Genomic DNA, 15,676 nt, shown 5'->3' on the forward strand with positions numbered 1-15,676 from the left:
TTGAACTGTGGATTAAAGATTAAATAGAAGAAAGACCCTTGAAGTCATTTACGTAACTTAAGAAGCAGTTGCGAAAAGAAAGCCTGAAAAAAATTCAGTCTTGAACAGGATTGGATCCCATGACCTCTGCTATGCCAATGCAGTGCTCTACGAACTGAGCTATCAAGCCAACTGGGAGCTGGTCAAATTATGAGTTCGTAATATACCCGTGAAGGATGAATAAATTATTATGAATATATGACACACGTATTTGAAGTACGGATGAAAGATTAAATAGAAGAAAGACCCTTTTAGTTATTTATATAACTTAAGCACTTGCAAAAAGAAAGCCTAAAAATAATTCAGGCTTGAACGGAATGCAAACCCATGACCTTTGCGATTTCACACTGATGACAACATAAAACTACATAGATTTATTTTCTTGAAATAATGAAATAACTATAAATATGTATATCTCGTTAGCTGGTATTATAAAATGCATGTTAACCTTGTCATTCCAGCAGTGCCCAATCAGATTAATAACTACATGACTGTACACGACTAAATTTTTGGGTGTCAGAACGAGAAGGTCAAACTTCATGCGTCATGTTACTTTAAACAAAGTTTTGGACTTTGGAGTATTGCCGAGTCTGACGTTGAACAGTGCTCCACATCATCAACTGACTAGATTCCGTTTTCACAAAATCCTCGGGTTTATAAAATTTGAAATCTAACTAGATTACCTTCTGTAAAACACACGTCTTTAAACTGAAGAATTATCTCAAATCTCAACTGAGACATATAACTTAGAGTAAACTCGACATCTTTTTGTTACATTTTTTTGTGTCAATGTTTGGAAAGTTGTGTCTTTGTAAACCACAGTCTTGGCTAAGATTTCCAAAGGATCAAAACCAGCTTGGCGTTAACTCGAAATCCTTCCTTATCCTTTTTTGCACCAAATACCAAGTCCTCCATTTAAACCGCCTCACTATTTGATAACTTGTGAAAAGCGTCTTTATACGGAAGCCTTGACCTTGGGTTTGAAGCGTCTGAAAAACTGCACAGTGGGAACATGAACCTGTTCATACAAAGCGTTCCTAACTGAAGCAGTGAATTTGTTCACCAAACAGAAGGCAGTCGATACTTCAAAGACCAAGTTATAAAGAATAACCACACGAAAATTCCCGAGCCAGTCCAGCCGACCAAACTCGCCCATCAAGTCAAACTTGGTTATCCCTGAAAGGGAAGGAAAAACTGATCATACACCCTTTCTCCACCAATTGACTCCTCTGATTTGAACTACAAAGTTTCCTCCTCACTGTCTCTCCACCCTGGTGTTCAAATGGGTACGGTGAACTGCTAGGAAATGTGACAGGATGGGGCGGTATATTCTGCAAATGGACTTACGACTGGGATGCCATCAACGAACTGGGAAAGTTGTAATGCTCTTAGTTGCTTCATGCTTATATGATAACGTTCAAAGTCGGGGGGGGGGGGGGGGGGGAGTCTATAGATGTGGTTCTCTCCTAACCCTCTTAAGTTCACCATTACCGGGTCAGGAAGCAAGTTTTGTCGGGTTTTGATCTGAGACCCCTCCCTTGTGTTGAACAGTGTGCAAAAAAAATTATTTTAAGGTGGCCTAATGAATAAACCAGCTCATTTAAACCACAGAATCTTTACATCACACAAGGGCGCAAGAAGACGAAAGCAGGAAACGCATGTCAACCTGCGACGTCATTTAATTTAAGCATGACTTGTGCTCAGTGATAGAGCTCAAATTCCAATAAAAAGAATGGTCGATATTATTCTGCAAGACTTCAATCAAGCAATCCAGGAGGCAATACCCTGTGCGCATCTCTCTCTCTTACTCTCTCCCTCCCAGATTTCAACCACTCGGCATGCGATATTGAAGACATGGAATTTCACCTAAAATTATTTATTGCCTAAAATCGTAACTCACCAAGCGTTCTTGAAAGAACGGGTAAAGCAGAGCTGAGAATCAACAGGACGATACAATTGGCTATCACCTGCAGCACAACAAAACCCAAAAGACGTTGATGTGTATTTTCAAGGCACATATTCAAACTGCAGGGAAAACTTCACTTACAGCGGTTACCAATGACACGCGACCTATCGCCTTTAAAAGACTCCGATAAAGTTGCGTTTTGGTGGACGTCAATCATAGAAAAGCTGTTGAAATTATTTTGAATTCTGAGAACATTTCAAGGCAACAGAACCAAGAAATTGACAGTTTTATCCGCTGATGGATGGTAAACTTTATGAAAGTTGATTTCCAAGCCAGATTATCTAAAAAAAATGGGCATTGTTTAGACGAAGCCGTATTTTTTTTATGAATCGCTACACCTGATAATAAATCAGCGATGCGTGCAAGTGAGTAAATTATCACGTGCAGTGAAAATTGAATTTTTTAATTCAAAAATACCTTTAATTTGCGCTTGATCTGGCTCGAGAATCAATTTAAATAAAGTAAACCTTCTCTTAGCGAGGTAAATTTCTTAGTTTCTTGCCGGGTTACCTTGGAATCTTGTCAGAATTCAAAATAATTTCAACGGCTTTTGTTTGATTGACGTCCACCAAAACGCAACTTTATCCGACTCTTTTGAATGCCGTTGGTCGCGTGTTATCGGTAACCGCTGTAATAATGTTTGCAGGCATACCGATGACAATACACTAAAAGCACTCAAGTTTTCAGTAAAGAGATAGTCGAGTGTTGACGAAGAATACACGCACGCGAAAATCGTGTAGCGGCGAGAAAACGCGATGTGCGCGCTGCAAGGCGGCAGGAAGTTTTTCGAGGGCAGTCGTGGGTTCTTCTCAATCGACTAGGTTTGAAAAGAAGGAAAAACTGACAAAGACGTGGTTTGACCGTTTTTTTGCCGATGCTGGTAGCTTATATTAACACAGGCAAGAACAGTATTCCAGAATAGTATTCCACGCAGCGCAGGCGGTTTTGTCACCAGCATTGTACACGCTAGCCTATAATACAACGCCCCAGGCCCCAGTATACATCAGGTCAAATGCGATGCCACTGGCTTACCTTTGTCGTGGTAGTTTCACGCACCACAGGACGCAGGCGTGCAAAGTATGGAACACTGTACAGGCCTACCAAGGACGCGATCATCAAGTAGCTAGAGGAGGTTAAGGTTGGCATCAGGCATCCTACATTTGCACGTTTAAAGAATTGTCATGAATTTCAAAGTAAGGCCCCGTTCAGACTAAGTGCCCGTTCTCGGTTCTCGGGCACGGGCACTAGTCTGAACAGAGCTTTTTGTCGGTGCCCGAGCAAAAATCTGGGCACCGTGCCCAGGCACGGGCACTACGTCCAAAGGTAGTACTCGGGCACCGTTCCTGGGCACGGGCACTGGTGTGAACAGGATTTTGTCAGTTCCCACGTTTTTCCCTCATGCCTCCTTACGATACAGTAAACATAATGGCGGGCGCTAAATTGAAGAAGGAGAACACGATTGCTCCTTGGGCACCAAGGAGTCTGAACAACGTCCTTTTTAGTGCCCGGGCACAGAGCTCTGCACGGGCACCTAGTCTGAACAAAAACTTGGATAAGGCGTAGTCCTTTTAGAAGCCCCCTATAAGGATACATTTTCGATCACTTTTATTTGAAATTGTACGTTTTTTAAAACGCAGTTTCTATAAAAATTTCCATTCACATGTATACCTTTGGCTTTTACTTACTTTAGACCACTGTTCACTTGTAACCATAATAAGAGCAAAACAAAAAGAAATACAATGCTTGTTTTCATCTCTTTTGCAGTTCACAAGTAAATGATAAATCTCAGTTTTCAAAACTCCCCACTTTGGACAGCTCTTGCTTTTCCAAAATCTACGACTTTTACGGAGAGTTTTCAAATTTTAAGGTATGGATGGACGGTCCAAACAGAAAAATAATCACAATTTTTAAACAATAAAAATCGAAAATTGATCAGTTGGGATGAGGCCTGACAACTATTGGAAATGCTCTCCTAGTAGTTTGATCTAGACCGCCCAATCAAAGGAGTCCATGAGCACGTACGACTTTCAGATTTCAAACCCGTCACGTCCCCAGACTACAAATCTTTCCTAATGCTTCCCAGCAGGTAAGAAGACTCTAGAAACAAGACTGGTGTGACAAGTGGTTGGTGTGATATCTTAATGATTTTACCGACCTAATATATGCAAATCTAAATGTTTGAAAAGTCGCACTCGTCCGCCATCTCCGCCTCAAATCTGTAGCTCCTTATTTTTTTTGTATGTGGAACTCGCTAATGATCAACATTAACAACAACGATTTATAAACATTTTCATCCGGGCAAGCCACACAGGTTATAGACATAAAGGATACAATATCAGGATTATTTCCAGAAGAGCGCCAAACGTTCCCATCATTGAAGAGGACACTTTACCCAACACAAGCACCTGTTAAGGCAAGGGAAATATTAAGCAAGGATCGCATGAAAATGATTAAAAAAACATCTCACAAAAATGAAGCGCATACCGTGGACTTTTTGGGAAGAGCTCCGTGAACAAAGAGTAAACTGAGGACATTCAGCGCCACCATAGCCATACAACTGGTCTGGAGAAGAAACAAAAAAGCGCAGGTTAGTTACTGTGATTCAGGGTTTTAATATGGATCCAGGAACATTAAGGAAGGAGAGTCGACAAGACTTGGCACAAACATGCTTTTATTTAGGCAGGAATACTTCAGCACAAAAGTCAACAAGTATTTGATTGACATAAATGTGGGAAGCATTACGATTACATGGATATGACTTCTTCTTATGGTTGTCGTCAGTCAAAGGTGACCATACCCAATAATGGACGGGCGAGCCATCATAACCAGCCCAAAATAAAACAGGTCTGTTAGACAATCATCTTGGTTACTTGTATCACAGCCGACTAGCTGGTGATGATGATGATGATGATGATGATGACGAACAAGAACAATGTGGAGGCAGTATGGCCGAGTGGTTAGAGGCGTGGACTCGTGGTCTGGTTGTCCCAGGTTCAAGTCCTCTCCCTAACCACTAGCTGGATTTTTTTCATGGCAGTTCCCTGTTCAAATCCTCAGCCAGACTGTGTAAATAGCCAACTGGTAAGCCTCCCTACCAGCTGAGATTTTTAAGGGGTTTCTGTTCTGTTTGTTTGAAATACAATGAACACGTATTTGTTTGATGTACATGGCTGTACAAATGCTGTATATTAAAATGAATCTGCTTAATTACCTTTGCATTTTAATGGCTCATGACAATATACAGTTATGAAACTAAATATGTAAGTAACACTTTTCTTTAGTTATATGTTAGTGTGACACAGTCACTGCTAGATGTTCTAAGAAGTTAACATAAGTCAGTATAAACTCACTGTAAGAAGCAGTAGAGCTAGAAGCAGAATGGGGTACACACAGTTCCTTTGTAAGGATGAAGCTCTGATACTCCTCTCTGAAAATGAAAAAGAAACAAAGATGAAAACGAAATGAGGGGTTGACAATGCCAGAGCAAAGAACCAAAACTCTCACAGACAACCTCTTTTATAAGCTTGAGTAGCAAAAAAGTGGAAGTAACTTGTGTACAGCTGTAGTTAGCAGTATCATTGGCATGAAAGGAAGGCCTTTTGTTAATGCCATTCTCTTGATCATGCGGCTCCAACATGTCTAACCAAACCTTCACCATCACATTTAACTACAAAAGTAAGTGACAACACATAAACCAAAAACCAACAATTCAAAGTAATACGAACCCAACTCTAGCCTTTGCACTTCCAGTTGTTTTAATTTACTTGGGTTATGATCCATGCCGTTATGCATGGTGACGCCATTGCTGTAACCTGAAATTAACAACCTTAGCAGTGAAACCACTCTCATGGTACCAACTGAGTTTTCAACATTTTATGATGTCATTTTATGGTCTGTAAGAGTATAGACCATAGAAAACAGTGTACTAATTTAACAGTAATAATTTATTTTTTAATTAATAAATAAATATTATTAGACTTCCTTATTCAAGTGAATTCCTCAGATTTCGAGGGAATGACCTTGTGCATGGTTATATATTAAGTTTCTAGTTTATAATAAATTGGTTCAGATTTCAAAATGCAAGGCAATAATTATTGTCTGCTCTTGAATTTCAGCAGTACACTCTATCTCACAGATTTTTTTGCCCCACTTTTAATGGTTGAGTTTAGCGCAAAAAAGTCTAGTATTTGATCAATCTGTTTAACGAAGATACATTACATGTACATGTCCAAGTTCAAATGTTGTATTTCATGTTAAGCAATATTCTTACCATTCATTTTTCTTTTCAAACTTTCCTCTTCTAATTTAATTGCACTTATTTCATCATCGAGGTCTCGAAGAAACTGAAACAAAGCCAATGTTTAAAATCATTGATAAATACAAAAAAAATTATTAAATATATTTTACTCAATAATACTAAAAGATGCTATTAACAACAATTTTTTGAGGTCATTCACTAATTAAGCCTGACATCTTGCAATAGTAAAGTGTATGGGGTTGAAGCAACTTATAGTACGTCTAGAAATGCACCTACATTCTGTAACCCTGAATTTGGGTACTTCAGATAAGACAGACCTTTTTGCATTTTCATATGACTTCATGCATATGTTTGAAAGAAATATGTGTTTCAGTAAGAATTAACTATAGGGGACACCTTGTGATGTCTATCATAGATCATCTCATTAGAGTGCATTTCTGGACATATCTTGTTGAAATGAGAGGTCTGAGAGATAATGAGACATAAAGCAAAGATGCACCTGTAACTAAATGGATTGAAATGTTTATTCAGGTAAATGCATTGTATAGTACTCTAATCAACTGTCCTATCATCTTTTACTAAGTGACATTACCTGAGGTTTAACAACATATTTTCCCAAGACAGTAAACATCCGTGCAAATCCAACCGGAGTACAAACTGTGGATTAAAAAATGTTGCAGAACATTTAATGCTTGCAATAACATACAATGACTATTAAGCCTGGGTGGGGTGGTCCTCTGCATAAGCTGTAAGTTATGGATTATGTGTACAGTCAATTTTGGCAGCAACAGACACCTCCAGGACCATGATTTGGTTGCCATAACAGTCACAGTTCATAATACAGCAGCAGTAATTTTTAGTAGAACTGTTTGCTGAAAATTCAACTACTGTCCACAACAACTGGGCGTCCGTAATAGCAAGACATCCGAAGGTGGGGGTTTCAGACTGTGTGCCATCCCTATGGTGTGACATGGTTTTGGCTTTTTGCTTTGAATGTCGTTGACAATTTAAGCTTATAATTAGTTTTGGGCAGATACCTGTAGGGTGTATTTTACCCAGGGTAAAGGTTCTTGCCATGTTTCATTGATAAGGGGAGCTAAGTCTGAAATAAGGTACTACAGGAGAAGTTTTTTCTTTGGAACAGCCAAATAAAATCAATTTGACAGGTGTTGCTTACTTTGTTATGAAATTCAAGTTCAATTTGTCAAAATCAGGTTGCAGCTTGTTAAATTAATATACATGTAATATGTATCAAGTTGATTATCTTCTACAAAATACCAAACCACTATTCTCGGTTTTCACGTGACGTCACCAAATTCTAGAATTCAAAACTGGGAGGCCTACAAAATTTTTACCTTCATTCAAGGAAACATTACCTAAAAATATGTCTGTTCACAATTTCTTAGCTCGATGTCGTGCTTCCTTTTGAAAATAGAACAGTTTCAATTTCCGAGTTTCCATCGTGCGCGACATCAGGAGGACGGCCGTGACAGAGCTTTTCCGTGTCTTAAAAATGACTCTTCGGGTGATTTTCAGCATTCTAAACAATTTAAGTTTGAGGAGAAATATTAATCTAAACATTCGAAAATTCACAAGGGCAAACAAACCTCTTTTCTGGCAAAATTGAATTACAGATGTTTTTTCCTATTTCCGGCCGCCATGTTTGCGCCCCTCAGAGGGACACAAACATGGCGTCTCCATACAAAGCTCTATAAATTTATGTTGAACATTTTGTCAAATAACTCGAGTATGGAATGGCGCACAGACCTGACACTTGGACAGATGCCTTATTTATTCATCCTCTATACCATGTCAATTTCTTGACTTCATTCATGGAATGGTTTTGATTTCTTTTTTCAATGGCGTGACAGTGAAAACCGAGAATAAACTTACGCAGAAGCATGAGTCCTCCAAGGAGTGATATACATGAATAAATAAATGGAAGACCAGGAACCCAAACTTCTGAAACACAAAAGTTCATTTACACAAGAGTAATTAAACTGATTATTATTATTATTATCATTATCATTATCATTATCATTATCATTAATTGTTGGTTGCCATCTAATACTGTGTATACCATAATGTGTGGCAACTTCAGCAATAATAATGACACTAGATCACTCAAAAGCTTGCATCCTTATGTAAACAACAAATTACCATAGAAAACAGATGTCTACAAGAAAGGGATTGAAATTATGGGAGCTCTACTAAGTGGGGGATTTAAGGGTGGGACCCAACTGGGCCCCTCTTTTTCCCCAGAAAAAAACATGTTATAGAGAACAAAGCTTGTAACATTCTGAAATATTTTCTATTCTAGGTCTCCTGTTTTCTGTTTCAGGTAATTTTCTGGATCCATACTGCTATGTTCTAATGAGTACACGTATTTCACCATATGCAGTACCTTCATCAGATGTGCGTCCCCTGTCAATCAGAGCCAATCCCACCCACACAATGCTGGTAACAAGGATGGCAAGCAAGATAAGCACCACGGATGTCTCATACACTCGTGCCATGATACCCTGCAAGATTAACCCGGCAGAATGTACAAAAAAGTTATTTGACAGTAGTTAGTGAAGGTGAAATGGTACACAGGATGATGCCTTAGTTTTCAAACAGGCTAATTCAGTCTGAAAGAGTCCAGGATTGATTGTTCAAAGTTAGGTTGCTTCATGTAATGCTGCGTTGTTTCTGTAGGCAAGACACTTAACCACGTTCTCTAAGTCATACCCAAAACACACTCCACTCACCCTTCCCCAGCTTCACTAAGAATATGTAGCTGTGCTCTACTAAGAAGAACCTTATTATTATTATTATTATTATTATTATTATTATTATTATTATTATTATTATTATTATTATTATTATTTTATCATGCAAATTGATGCCGCTTCTTTATCAATGCAAACTCGCAAAAACAACAACAACAACAGCTTATATTTACTTGATTATTCCCTAAACACTGACCAAACTTTACAAACTAGATCATGAAAGGCTCTGTCATTATGGCTCTTTTTACAAATTGATATCAGCATTAAATGTTTAGCGATAAACAATGATAAAATTATGTACAACTTAGTCTAAATAAATGTTTTTACGTCACAATAACAGTCCTAGATAACCCCCCCCCCCCCCCTTTCAACTCTTAGGCCATTACTTTCTTGCTAAAAGTTTTCCTACATGTACACTGCTGTTGAAGGGACCAAAATGTCAGAAGACCTAGGAATTTGTTTTGGAACAGCCCAGCTGCATAATAAAGGAGATTGCACTGACGCTTCTGATCTGTGGCTAAAATTGAGAGCTATAAAGCTACAGTGCAATGGTGAAGGGAATAATGGCATGCTACTCATAGTGTACCTTTCTTGAACCAGCAAATCCTTCTGATTCAGTGAAGAAATAAGCAAAAGGGATGGCCACAAAGAGCGACATGTATGAACCTAAAAATATCTGGTTCCACATTCCTGTCACACCAAAAATGCAAACAACCAATAAGTAAATAATAAAATTAAAATAATTTTGACAGGCTTACACAAGTGCCCAGTGCAGGGTATGGTAAAGTATTCCTCCACAAAAGCTACATACATGTCCTAAGCATGTGATGCTCCAAAGGACTGTTATTTAATAGCATGAAATTGGGTTACAATAAATTTATCACTTGTATTGCACTGTAGTGCCCACTGCTTCTGTCCTGAAGATACAGTTAGACCTCTCCACAACGGCCACCTTGGGGACAGAAGAAAGTGGCCGTTGTGGAGAGGTGGCCGTTATGGGAAGGTAGGGGTGTAATATGACACCTTTTTTTCGGGAAGTACATGTTTATTGTGCCAAGTTCATGCTTACTCTAGCTTACAATAACAATCCAATCTTAAGTAACATGTATAGATAAAATGCCCAATGAAACATAAATAATGTTTTGAATCAAAATGTTAACAAGACGAAACAAACAAGGTTCGCAACAGACAATGTATGCTTACTGCAGCATATAAATGGAACAAAATCAAGATACGTATATCATTAAAATGGATAAAGAAACGTAATGTTCCGAAGACAAATGTCTAATACTGCATCAGTTTATAAAAAAAGGTTTTTACAAGAAAGTACTGTACTGGCCGTTGTCGAGAGGTTATTTTGACAGTTGGGGACGCACTTTTGGTGGCCGTTGCCGTTGTAGAGAGGTGGCCGCTGTAGAGAAGTTTAAACAAGAGCTAATGTATGGACTGTTCGCCGGGACAAAAAAAAGTGGCCGTTGTAGAGAGGTGGCCGTTAGTGGAAGTTCGACTATAGTTAAATAAATACTGGCAACTCCTCCCATTCTACATAGTCTGTGACCTAAATATTGTAGTTGTAGGGTTTAAAACAAGATTTAAAATACTGAGAAAATTCACATCTTCAGCGTGCACACCAATACAATGTATACTACTTAAACAATAACTGTATATCATTGCTGTCAGCTACCCTGCAAGCAGAGATCCTTTGATCTTCCTAGAAAAATCAGGAAGAGGAAGGGCCCTTCCCTATTTTTTTTTTCAGGAAGATTGCAGGGATCTCTGCTTGCTGGATAGCTGTCAGCAAAACAAAATTTGCAGTTATGCTCATCAAAAGAATTAGAACTTTGCAGGGACCAAATTTGTTTCTTGTGACCTGCCAAACAAATTCATACTAGTTTGAACACAAGGCAAGTCCCCTGAAAATTACGCTTGTATGAACTGTTCACGGGACAAGTCCCTGCAACCAGTAACCAAGTATTAACACTACAAGGACTTATTCCATGGACTTGAACCCTTGGGTGTGTCGACCTTACAATAAATGTACGTACCATGAATAAGTGAGCCATTAAGCCACTTGATGTAGTAGCTGTTTGGGTCCATGATCATGATCTCATTACTAAAGATTGACATCGGCAGCAGAAGGACGGCACCCAGGGACACTGTGAGAGTAAATGTACACAGCCAAAATCTGAAATGGAACACATCACTTGGTTAAATGATGTCCTCAAATAAGAATAATGCAAGCTCAATTTCTCTAACATTTGTGGCTCAAAACCAACACGGAACTGGAAGCATTTTTTATTACATTTTAGTAATATTTATCTATAGCAGGATGTTTGTTATGTGATAACAAATTATCAAGGATATATTTCAACTGAAGAAAAAATGTTTTATTTTTAATAGTAATTTCCAATGCTGTAATGTCAGAAAGTAGAAGGCACATGATTGTTTTATCATCTGCCATGTTATGTGACAAAGTATAATTATATAGTCACTCAATACTTACGATATTCGGTAAACAAAGGCATCCTCTTCATCTGATGAAAAAAAAAAAAAAAAGAATAAAGATTTTTACACTACCCAAAACAAAACTGCTGTGCTAACATTTCTTCAGGAGGTATATACAGGCATGAGGGAATTTTTAAAAGCATAAGACAATTAGTGCTTAGAAAACCATGAGCCATAAACAAATGCTCTTCCCACTTCTTGAGCATTCTTAAAAATTCCCAAATACTAAAATTAATATAACTCAACAATGCACGAAAAACAAGCTAGTTTATTAATTTCTTTGGGAATTGCATGTGCTTTCAAACCTGAAAATTTTCTTTTATCTTTAATGATGTTATTCTAATGACAGAGTTGATCATTTAATTTTTTCATTTTTTATGCTTAACTTAATTACTTCATAAAATGTGCCAATGTACACTGGTGATGCAGCCTGCATGAATTAGAACTCAATAATGCATACGCATGATGTAGTCAGCACATGCATTAATAGAGATTTCAAACTTTACTCAACCAATCATATCACATGCCTCTCTGTGGGCACTTTATGACTATGAATAACTTTCTGACTCCAGTACTCTATTCATGCCAGCTTTTTGTGAAAGAAGGACAATATGACTGTGGTGCATGTACATTGTACATGGGGATGCGCAGAATGAAGACTAGTGGGAGAATTCTAAGTTCCATATCTAATGTCACGTCTTGATGACTAACCTGAATCAAGTTCGTCTCTTCTTCTCTTGTACGTACTTATAGCGGCATGAGAAATTCCATACAAAATAATGAAAACAAGCAGGGAAATCTATACATAGGGAATAAAAGCAAAGGCATCAATGCACTTTTACTTATACATAATTTCTACTCCTCTTGTAAATTAATAAATAAATGATATTCATATTGCAAACAGTTCACTCTCTTATTGTTTCAATATTGCACGGGGTGCTGTGTAGAACTTTTTGTTTGCACTGTTTGTCAATAAAAGTTAGTAAATATCTAAAAGCTTAATTATCTATTAATTTATTAATAATGTATTAATAATGAATCGTACATTACAAAACACCTATAATTTTAAGACCCAAAATTCTTCACATAGTTTGCTTGTATGTTAAAAGAAGGAGTGAGCACTGGCCTCCTGCCAATGTGGCCTGAGTTTGAATCCCAGATTTGATGTAATGAATTTGTTGTTGGTCCAAGCCAAGAGAAAAACCCAAGACAATGTCTTGGGTTTTTCTCTGGGTTCTCCTGTCCCACACAAAAACTCACATTTGCAAGTTCCAATTTGACAAGAAAAGAGCAGACGAAGAGACACTCTGTTATACCTGCCAACTTTTTCTGACTCAAAGGAATGAGATTTTTATTCTAGGAGTGCCAGGATTTTCGAAGATGACACCTGTCCACTATATCTAAAGACGCCCAAAGATTTCCAAAGACAATTCTCAATAATTCTAGATCTGAAGTTAGACCTCAAGAAAATGCGTAGTTACTAAAAAAAGGGAATGACTTAAAATGATCTAAAATGACCTAAAATGACCTAAAATGAATCTAAAATGAATCTAAAATGATCTAAAATGACCTAAAATGATCTAAAATGATTTTATTTTTTTAATTTTATAACAAAGACTAGTGAGCAGTACAACAGAAGACTTCTTGTAGTTTATTTCCGACGCGTTTCGTCTCTACCGGAGACTTCTTCAGGGAAATTCCCGATAATTACTGTATCACAAACGCGGTTTTGATTGATGCGAAGTGTCTAGTTTTTTCCCAGCAACGTGGTTTTGTTTGGTGCGAAGTTCCAAGTTTCGCTCAGCAACGTGGTTTTGATTGGTACGAAGTGCCTAGTTTTTCCCCAGCAACGCGGTTTTGATTGGTACGAAGCGAAGTTTAATGTTTTGCCAGCAACGCGGTTTTGATTGATGCGTGTTTATTTAAGGAAATAGGCCTTATCACGGTTTTCAATGCCATTTTGACCAGTAGGCAAACAGGCTTGAAAACACAGTGTTTGTATGGAAATCCGATGTCAAATAATTTTGATAAAACATCGCTTCTGAAAAATTCATGAATTGGAAACTTTTGGCACTAGAAAAAGGATTAAGAAAAAAAAATTGGAGGGACGTAGCTGTGCCACTGAAAGCGTCCAGTCGTGTTTTGAATTTTCCAGACATTTGTCTGCATAGCGAACCAGCCGTGAACTGCTACTAAAAATAGTTCGCGGGAAAAAATACCGAAAACCGTGATAAGACCTATTGATGCACAGATATGCCTTTACATTGTTTACAAAAGCGTTTTATCAGTGTTTACAAGACCGGAAAACCAACCCGAAAAAAATTGGTCAGTACCGATATTTTTGGGGTCTTTCAGACCGACCAAAAAAAAAAAAAAAGAGATTCGCTCTAGTGCCGTTTGTTTACGCAACTTTGTCATCGAATTGGCTTACGTGCAACCATCGGCACTTTTCGAGTCTTCTTCTGTCTTTCCGGCAGTTCACAGCAGCTTCCTGGTATCAGCCTTTACTTTGGTAAGCACTCAGTTCTGTAATTCGGTAATTTTATCTTGGTTTCACTTCATAATTTAGATCATTTAAGAATATTTCAGATTTATTTTAGATCATTTTAGGTCATTTTAGATCATTTTAGATCATTTTAGGTCATTCCTTGTTTTAGTAACTACGCAAGAAAATGACCTTCAAAAATCAGAGATTTCTGGGAAAGTATCGTCATTTGCTCATTTTACATGGCCTTTTCGTTTCTCGCATTATTTTTCAACCTGAAGGCATGAGAAATTGGTCCATGAGCGTAAGATCAAAGTTTTCAACCTGCAGGCATGAGAGTTAGCAGCTATACCCTATGGATGTGCCACTGAAATTCCTGACAATCTCAATTGACCCCAGGATTGTGGTCAAATTGAGGTTTTTAAAACACATATTATCAAATTTCATTGTATATATATAGACCTAGCTATATATATATATATATTTGACATGTGAATTAATTTATTAAATTAAATTTACTGTTCTCAAAATCAGAGACCAAGAAAGAAAACTACCCAAAAACCATAATTAAACTTCAGCTTAAGCTCGAGCCTTTAGGTCTTATCAAAAATATAAAAAAGGCATGGTGGAAACAATTAAGCTTGTATTAAGCAATTAACACATGCACAATTTCGTTGTCAAAAGATGACCTTTTCAAGCTTCTATGAACTCTGGAGTTTTCCCTCTATTTGTGCAAAACGTTTCTAAAAGGAATTAAGAAATACCTACCACATATTCCCTGACTGTGTCATAAAATATCTGTTCCTCTTCGGTTCCATCAGAGTTTGACTCCATTACTCATCCACTCGACAAAAAAATTGAAAACCGTGCAACTTTCCGAGTCATGCTTTGAAATTTCGTCACTGATTGATGTCTTAAAACCAAGTCTGCTTGTTCAAACTAAGGCTGCACCTTAAAGGCGTCGAGAAGATCTCAGAAAACAAGCTATAAAGCTGGACATCTCAGAAGTTAGTTTTCAGATGAAACCCCGTTGGGGTCAAAGAACAACGTGGGATTTACTAATTCTGAGCCGACGAAGAAAACTCACGTGAGAAGTATACGGTTTCAGGTTTTCATCAACAGTCTGTACCCTTGAGTAACCGATCAGACTGTAACTGATCAGACCTCGTTAATCTTAAACGACCACTAACAGCGCGAAAATCTCGACTCCTGGACGATTTTGCAATGATTCAAATAACTTCTGCCACATTTTGTTTTGCTCGTTCCAGTCCAACCCGTTCCGGTAGGAGTGGGGTCTGGGGCAAAAAGTTGATTTTTCCAAATCGATCCGATACGAGTACATTAATTATTAAACGATATTTGGCATTTTTCGATATCGAACATCGATATTGTGACGTCATCATCCAAGACTTCTACAGCCCTAGCAACAGTGTTTCAATTTTAATTTTGTGACACTACTCCCTTCAAGCTCAGTGCAATAGCATTCACACAAACAGAAAAATATTGGTTTTCGGCACTAAACCATCCTTTCAAACACTCAAGTGAGGGGTCACGCGAACAGTATCAACAGGGATTGAAACATCCAGTATTTCGCCCAAGTATCAATATTTTTCAAGCAATTTGAAACCTGAGTATTGATGATATCGAGTACT

At 37.8% G+C, this 15,676-nt stretch overlaps 1 protein-coding gene across 2 annotated transcripts; it reads right to left on the reverse strand.

Moving 5' to 3' along the window:
• Positions 1–398: 398 nt before the first annotated feature.
• Positions 399–15,272, reverse strand: LOC146461601 (limb region 1 protein homolog). Of its 2 annotated transcripts, XM_085086437.1 has the most exons (17): positions 15,112–15,272; positions 14,793–14,975; positions 12,251–12,338; positions 11,538–11,568; positions 11,080–11,219; positions 9,621–9,724; positions 8,668–8,785; positions 8,157–8,225; positions 6,856–6,920; positions 6,276–6,348; positions 5,731–5,817; positions 5,356–5,432; positions 4,490–4,567; positions 4,337–4,410; positions 3,038–3,128; positions 1,940–2,006; positions 399–1,215 (listed from the first exon to the last, which is right to left on the reverse strand). In XM_085086437.1, exons 2-17 carry the CDS (start codon positions 14,856–14,858, stop codon positions 995–997), a joined length of 1,449 nt encoding a protein of 482 aa, XP_084942563.1. In that variant the 5' UTR covers positions 14,859–14,975; positions 15,112–15,272; the 3' UTR covers positions 399–994. The 2 variants fall into 2 exon arrangements, with proteins under 2 accessions (XP_084942563.1, XP_084942562.1); XM_085086436.1 differs by having other exon boundaries at positions 14,793–15,272.
• Between the last annotated feature and the right edge of the window lie 404 nt (positions 15,273–15,676).

This window comes from Pavona decussata, unplaced genomic scaffold (genome assembly GCF_977016875.1).
Source record: "Pavona decussata unplaced genomic scaffold, jaPavDecu1.1 SCAFFOLD_195, whole genome shotgun sequence".
NCBI classification, from domain to species: domain Eukaryota; kingdom Metazoa; phylum Cnidaria; class Anthozoa; order Scleractinia; family Agariciidae; genus Pavona; species Pavona decussata.

Coding starts and splice junctions, on each gene's coding strand:
- LOC146461601 (XM_085086437.1), bottom strand. CDS start 14,858: ATGGAGTCAAACTCTGATGGAACCGAAGAGGAACAGATATTTTATGAC. Junction 3,129..4,336: donor CTGGAAATAATCCTGATATT/GTATCCTTTATG, acceptor AACCTCCTCTAG/CTACTTGATGATCGCGTCCT. Junction 2,007..3,037: donor GTGAAACTACCACGACAAAG/GTAAGCCAGTGG, acceptor GTTGTGCTGCAG/GTGATAGCCAATTGTATCGT.